General features: G+C 37.6%; 1 protein-coding gene across 2 annotated transcripts in view; it reads left to right on the top strand.

Annotated features, from left to right (window-relative positions):
- Nucleotides 1-6907, top strand: part of Hsdl2 (hydroxysteroid dehydrogenase like 2) — a 47159-nt gene extending 40252 nt beyond the window's left edge. The window contains exon 11 of one of the 2 annotated variants that reach the window (XM_021200034.1): nt 5848-6907. In XM_021200034.1, the coding sequence (XP_021055693.1) occupies nt 5848-5960 (113 nt within the window). In that variant the 3' untranslated portion in view covers nt 5961-6907. The remainder of the gene's footprint in view (nt 1-5847) is intronic. The other variant, XM_029539920.1, reaches the window with a different exon arrangement.
- The last annotated feature ends 610 nt before the right edge of the window (nt 6908-7517 follow it).

A 7517-nucleotide genomic window follows, 5' to 3' on the forward strand; every position in this document is an offset into this window, starting at 1 on the left:
TACAGAGTGAGTTCCAGGACAGCCAGGGCTANACAGAGAAACCCTGTCTNAAAAAAAAAAAAAAAAAGAAAAGAAAAAGCAACTAAAAATAATAACTTTTTTTACTATACCATTGAAAGGACAACCATCAATTCATTTGGATTAGCATCTTATATGCATACAATTATGTCCATAAACATATATATGTTTATAAAAGCAAAATTATATTATTACATTTGATGATCTTTTCTTTTTAAAAAGATTTACTTACTTTATGTATATGAGTACATTGTAGCTGTCTTCAGACACTAGAAGTGGGCATGAGATTCCCTATTTTCCTATTAGAGATTAAACAACATTTTTATACATTTATATCAGTAAATGTTTTTGTTTTTGTTTTTTTGAGACAGGATCTCTATCTATTCCTGGCTGTCCTGGTTCTTGCTATGGGGACCAGACTGGCACTGAGTTAACAGAAATCAATGCCTCCTAAGCACTGGGATCAATGGTGTGTACCACTATACCCAGCCTAAATGTTTGGTAAAAATGAATCATAGATTTTTTTAATTAAGGACATTTTCAATTACAAATGCATTATGCTGTTGAAGGTGGTACATGCTTATAATCTCAGCACTTGGGAAGCTGAGGCAGGGAGACTGTGAGTTCAAGGCTCTATGTAGTGAGTTTGAAGTCATTCAGAACTATCTAATAAGATCCTGTCTCAATAAACAAAATGAAACAAAAAAGGCATTGACAGTGTCTAAGCTGAATATGTTAAATATACTTAATAACTGTAGTGTAATTGTTGTGGTTTAAGAATGAATTTAACTTGAGATTAAAGTGTTTTTCACTAGGGCTAGAGAGATGGCTCAGTGGTTTCAGAGGACAAAATCCTTGTGGCTGACAAGTCTCTCGAATTCTATTCCCAGGGGATTTGACATCCCCTTTTCTGGCCTTTGCAGGCACTATATATACATGTTGCACAGACATATATATGCAGGCAAAAACCCATACCCACAAAATAAAAGTAAGTAAATCTTAAAAAATCATTTTCATGCCAGATAGTGGTGGCACATGCCTTTAATCCCAGCAGAAAGAGGCAGATTTCTGAGTTCGAGGACAGCCTAGTCTACAGAGTGAGTTCTAGGATAGCCAGGGCTACACAGGGAAACCCTGTCTCGAAAAAACAAAAAAACAAAATCATTTTCATCGTTTTATAGAGGTGGTGACTGAGACTCTGATAGATTAAGAAATAATCCCAAAATCAGATATTGAGTGAGTAGATGTTGGAGCTAGGATATGAATCTATATGTGTCCATAATTATTCTCTAAACTTAAATTTATTATTTCTGTGTGGGGAGCATTTGCATGCCACAGTGAACTGATGGGGGTCAGGATAATTTTGTAGCGTAAGTTCTGAGTGTCTATTTTAGGTTGTTGGGCTTGCACGGCAGAGGCCTTTACCCGCTGAGCCATCTCGAAGGCCACTCTTGCTCTTAGTTATTCTGCTGTTCTGACTGAGCTTCTAATCGATGGACAGGACCTCATGTAGCCCAGGCTGGCCTGGAAAACTGTAGAGCTGAGGATGACTTGAACTAGCCTTCCTGCCCACCTTCAGAGCTGGCACCTAGTGGCTCAGTGGCTGCTCTAACTTTTCCTTATACGTAAGCTTGAGACCATGGGCTTTCTGTCTCTTTTTGTGAGTGTGCTCTTGCATTTGCTGGAGTCCCCCAAGTTATGAGTTATAGGAGGCACATTTGATACCTGGAATTTAGACTGGGAAGATCCTGTCTTTCTCCTTTCATTGTATCTATGAATGTCTTCCTTATATGGGTACAGTTTAGATCTTGGCACCTAAGACGCCTCTTTTAGAGATCACGCCATTTCTATATTTATCTAGAAGCGTACACTGTAAATACAAAAACCTAAACTAACAAATCTCTCTCTTGGGCCAGTAGAGGTCACTGTGTGGCAAAACAGAAAGTAATAAACTGTTAGCAAGCTCAATGGCACATGCCTGCAGTCTCTGAGAGGGGGCTGAGGCAGGCTGAGCTAGAAATTTGTGGCCAGTCTGGACAACAAGGTGAGGTCTCTATCACTTAAGGAAAAAGGAAATAAAATTGTTTAAGATTACTTTATCTGAGAAGGGGTACATGCGTGTATATTGTTATATTGTGATTTCTTTGAAAGTTTTTTTTTTCTCTATCAATATTGTTTTGGTAAATTTTTTTAAAACATATTTTTATTTTATGTCATTGGTGTTTTGACCGCACGTGTGTATGTGAGGAGATGTCAGATCCCCTGGAACTGGAGTTACAGACAGTTGTGAGCTGCCATGTGGGTGCTGGGAATTGAACCCAGGTCCTCTGGAAGAATAGCTAGTGCTTTGATCCACTGAGTCATCTCTCCAGCTCCCTCATTTAGATAATTTTTATACTATAAACTTTATTAAAATAAATGAACATGATTCTTAGTATATTTTTAGAATTAGTCATCTACCAATAAGCTTGACTTTGATACTAATTCTATTATTTTAGAAAATTCTCCTTATATAGTCAGTTCCTATTTCCATCCAATCCATAGTTAACAAAATATTATTGCTTCCTGTTTTTCCGTCGATTTTTTTGTAAGTGGAATAAAAGTGTATAATATCATGCATCTGGCTTTTTTCAGCTAAGGGTTTAAGATTCATTTATGTATCAGTAGTTATATTTATTCTCCTTGTTGCATATTTAGTCGTATGGCTGTACCATATTATTTTCTTTTTCAGACAGGTAGCTCAGGCTGTCCTCAAGTTTGCTGTATAGCTGAGGTTGGCCTTTAAGCTCTGAGATTCTTGTTTACACCTCCAAAGTGCTGGATTACAGACTCATGCCATCATGCCTCTCACAGAGCACACTGTTTACCTCAGTGGCTGGCAGGCATTGTGGAGTGTGGGGACTGTTGTTTTGGGCTATCCTGTGGAGGTGTCATTCCCATTTCCCCAGGGAATGTAAGACTTTGTTGCTTAATTCTTGTCTCTGACAGCACTGGTTTTTAGTTCTGTTGTTTTAAAAAAATGATTACCATCCTACTAGAATCTTAAAGTTTTGGTTTGGATTTCCCCAAATTGCTAATGGTATCAAACCTTTAAAAATGTGCTTATTGGTTATCTGTGTAATGTCTTAGAGAAATATTCAGTCAGTCTTTCTTTTGACAAGTTTTAGTATTATGTATATGGGTGTTTGCTTGCATATATGTCTGAGCACCACTTGTATGCCTGGTGCCCACGGAGACAAAGGAGGGTGTCAGATCCCCTTGAACTGGATTTGAGTGGCAGACTGTTGTGAGCCTTCAGGTTGATGCTAGGGAGCAAACTCAAGTTTTGTAGAAGAGCAGCAAGTGCTCTTAGCCACTGAGACATCTCTTTAGCTCCCTCCTTTAAACTGAGTTGTGTTTTGTCCATGGATTTTAAGTATTATTTTTATATTTCAAGGTATATTATATGTAAATACTTTTCTTTTTATTCACTTTCTTTCCTTTTTTAAGGCTTATTTATTTTCTGTATATAAGTGCTCTGTCTGCATGTATGTCTGTGTGCCATAAAGGGCATCAGCTCTCATTACAGATGGTTGTGTGCTACCTTGGGGATGCTGGAAATTGAACTTGAGGCCTCTGGAAGAGTAGTCAGTGTTCTTAACCATTGACCCATCTCTTCAGCCCCTCATTCACTTTCTTGATGATGTATTTTGAAGTAACATTTTAAAAATTTTGATAGTATGGATTTACCTTTTTGTTGTTGCTTATGCTTTTAGTGTCATATCCAAGACTCCCTGTCAAACTTAAGGTTACAAAGCTTTATCTTTGTGCTAGTTACTTTTCTGTTGATAAATGTGATAAAATGCCATAGCCAAGGCAACTTACATAAGGGAGAGTTTATTTGCCTTATGGTTCCAGAGGACATGTCCATGGGGGAGTCATGGCAGCAGGTGCACAGAAGCCAAGAGCTCACATCTCAGCTGTACATGAGAAAGGGAAAGAGAGCGGGAGGGGGGAGACTGGGAGTGGACAGGGCTGTAAATTCTCAAAGCCTCCTTGAAATGGTGTGCTTCCTCCAGTGAGCTTCACATCTGACGAATTCTGTACCCTCATACCTACCAACACCACAAATTGGGAACCAGATGTTGAAATATAGGAGTCTACAGGGGACATCTCCATTTAACCCACAATACCCCTTTTGTTAATACTTTAAAATTTTCTCACACATTTTAGTCTAGATCCATTTTGAGTTAATATTTTAGAAGTCATAAATGATAATTGGGCATACCTGAAGCACTGTCATATGAGCTGTGTGGCTTTGGCCAAATTAAAATCCTCTTTGAGCCTGTTTTCCTATTAACCTTGTACTCCAGATTGAACTGACACTGAATTGATAGTAAAAAGAAAAAGGGAAGGTGTTTTTCTCTATAGGCTAATATTGTTTGTTAGTTGCTACAGTTTCTTTTCCTTTCCATTCCGTTCCCTTCCTTTTCTTTTCTTTTCTTTTCTTTTCTTTTCTTTTCAGTTTTTGGAGACAGGGTTTCTCTGTGTAGCCCTGGAGTCCTAGAACTTGTTCTGTAGACCAGGTTGGCTTTAAACTCAGAGATCCACCTGCTTCTGCCTCCAAAGTGTTGGGATTACATAGTTATAATTCTGTTTGTAATACCTAAATTTCTCTGGTTGAAAAATGCTAACATGAACTTTTGTGTTCATAGACTATACTTAAAAAATAATTTCTTTGTGTGTGTGTGTGTTTGTATGTGTCTGTATGTGGGTATGCTCATGTGTGTACAAACATCCTCAGAGACCAGAAGCATCAGATCCCCTGGAACTGAAATGATGGGCATTTATGAGCAACTGGACATAGATGCTAGGAAACAAACTCAGATCTTCTGAAAGACCTCTTAACCACTGAGCCATATCTCCATCCCTACATATGCTATACTAAAAATAAAAATGTTTAGTATGTGTGTTTCCATGTTTCTATGAGTACACATGCTCAGGTACCACTGTGCATGCTTACATGTCAGAGACAGCCTTGGGTATCAGTCCTTACCTTCCAGCCTTAGACAGGGTGTCTTTGTTGTTCATTACTGTATATGCCATGCTAGCTTTCCACAAGCTTCCATGGAAAGCTGTCTCTGCTTCCCATCTCAAAGTAGGACCACTAGAATTGCAGGTGTGCACTGTAGTGCCCAGCTTTTCTTGGGCTGGATTTGCACTAAGGTCCTAACACTTGTGTAGCAAATACTTTACCACTGTGCCATCTCCCCAGCTCCTAACCACTATATATTTGATGGTCTTAGTTGTTTGTCTTGACACAATGTCACTGTTAAGCTCAGGTTGGCTTTGAACTTATGATCCTCCTGACTCAGCCCCCAAGTGCTGGGATTGGTTACAAGTTGTATGCTGCCATGCCCAGCTTAATAATCATTTGTAAATATTTTGTACATTTTTACACCACTTGATTTCTTGAATTTAAACTTGAAATAGTTAAAGAGTTAATGAACTATAACAGATTGGAAAATTAAATAACATAGTATTTGCCTACCAGAATTTATTGGGGGCTGTTTCTTTAGTACTGTAAGGAGCATATGTATAAATGTAGCATCTTTAGCTTCTTGCTGTTACCTTCTGTTGACTGTTTCTTGTTATCTTTTGTATTGTAGGGTATTGTTGACATCCAAGTCAGGAAGTGAGATTCCCTAGATAGTAATATGAAGTGCTGTGTAGACATCTCTGTGCTCTGGGATTTATGTGACTCTGGGAATTCTTCCTAGAATGCATGTTCTTCAAGTAGCATATTCCTTAGGACACTAATGCTTTCTCTGTCTTTATTTCTCGTTTTAGGGAAATTAAAGCCAACCATGGCATTTATGTCAGGAAAGTTGAAGATTAAAGGAAACATAGCCCTAGCAATCAAATTGGAGAAGCTAATGACTCAGATGAATTCCAGGCTGTGAAGGACAAGAAGTAGCAATGTTGACTCCTCCTCAGAAGTAAAAAGCTCAGCAGTTAGAAATCTGTTGTCTCCCCCACTGTCGTATAAGGACATAGAAGTTTGTTCTAGAAAGAAGTAGAATTTCTGTATCTATAAGATTTAAAATTGTAACTAAAACAACTAACCAATCACATACAAGTTTAATTAAGTGACATCCTAATATATTGTGGTTTTTCCCAATTTTCCCCTCTATGCCTTTATTTCATTCATTGCTTTCATGCAGAAAAATATGTATCATGAACAACCAATTGGTATCAAGCAATAAAATTAGCTGTTTACAAAACTTCTTATGTAAAATGAAGCTACTTTATCTTCACAAAGACAGTTGCATGAGAGTTGGGTGAAGGACTGCAGTATCATTTCTTTCTGTAACCCTGACTGGCTTGGGACTCAATCTGTAGACTAGGCTGGCCACGAACTCACAGAGATCTATCTGCCTGCCCCTGCCTCCTGAATGCTTCGACTGAAGGTGTGCTCTACTACCACCTGGCTTTTTTTTTTTAAAGGACTTTTGTTTTGCCTGGCTGTGTTTTATAAACTTCAGTGCATAATACTTGCAGGCAAAATCTTGTTTAACTTATTATAAGCATTTATATTATTGATACTATTCTAGATATCTTAAATTTTTCAGCTTTTCTTTTTTTTCCAAATGGGTTAACCCAACTGGCCTTAAACTGGGGTCAGTCCTCCTGCCTCAGTTTTCTTAGTGATATTATTATAGACATGAGACACAATGCCTGGCTTTATTGAATTTTCAAGTACTAACATAGAAATATAATTAATTTTGTAAGTATGCCTTATGCCCTACAGTAGTCAGATCTACTCATTACCTTTTGCAGCTTCTTAAAAAGATTCTTTAAATCATGTTATCTTCAAATAAAGATGAATTTATCTCTTTTTTCCATTCTATGTGCCTTTTATTTCTTTTTCTCATCATATTGCACTGTGACCCGCCAATATAATGGTGACTACTAATGGTAATAACGGATTCCCTAACCTGAGGAATAAGAAAGACCTGTGTCAAATATCTAACTATACAAAACAAAACCAATTTTATTTAATACATAAATCACTATATAATTTATTCACTAAATTCCCCCCCCCGCAGAATTAAGCAACCATCATCACAATTAATTAGAACCTTTAAAAAAAATTACCCACAGAGAAACTGTCTCGAAAAATCAAAAAAAAAAAAAAAAGAAAGAAAGAAAGAAAGAAAAAAGAAAAAAAAATTACCTTTTCTTCTTCCATCCCTTCTTTCTTTTGTATCCTGTGTGGAGTCAGGGAACCACTTGTAGGGAGTCAGTTCTCACTTCCACCATGTGGGTTCTCAGGACTGAACTAAGTTCATCAAGCCTTCACATACTGAGCCATCTTGCAGGCCCCAATCAGAATGTTTTATCACGCTTCCCCAAACATACACTTTAGTATATGTCCTCCATCAACAAAAGATTTCAGTCCTACGCAACTTCCTCTTGCTACTGACTTGCCTGTTCTAGACATATGTAGAGAGTCACAC

The sequence above is a fragment of the Mus pahari genome, chromosome 6 (assembly GCF_900095145.1).
Source record: "Mus pahari chromosome 6, PAHARI_EIJ_v1.1, whole genome shotgun sequence".
In the NCBI taxonomy this organism is placed as follows: domain Eukaryota; kingdom Metazoa; phylum Chordata; class Mammalia; order Rodentia; family Muridae; genus Mus; species Mus pahari.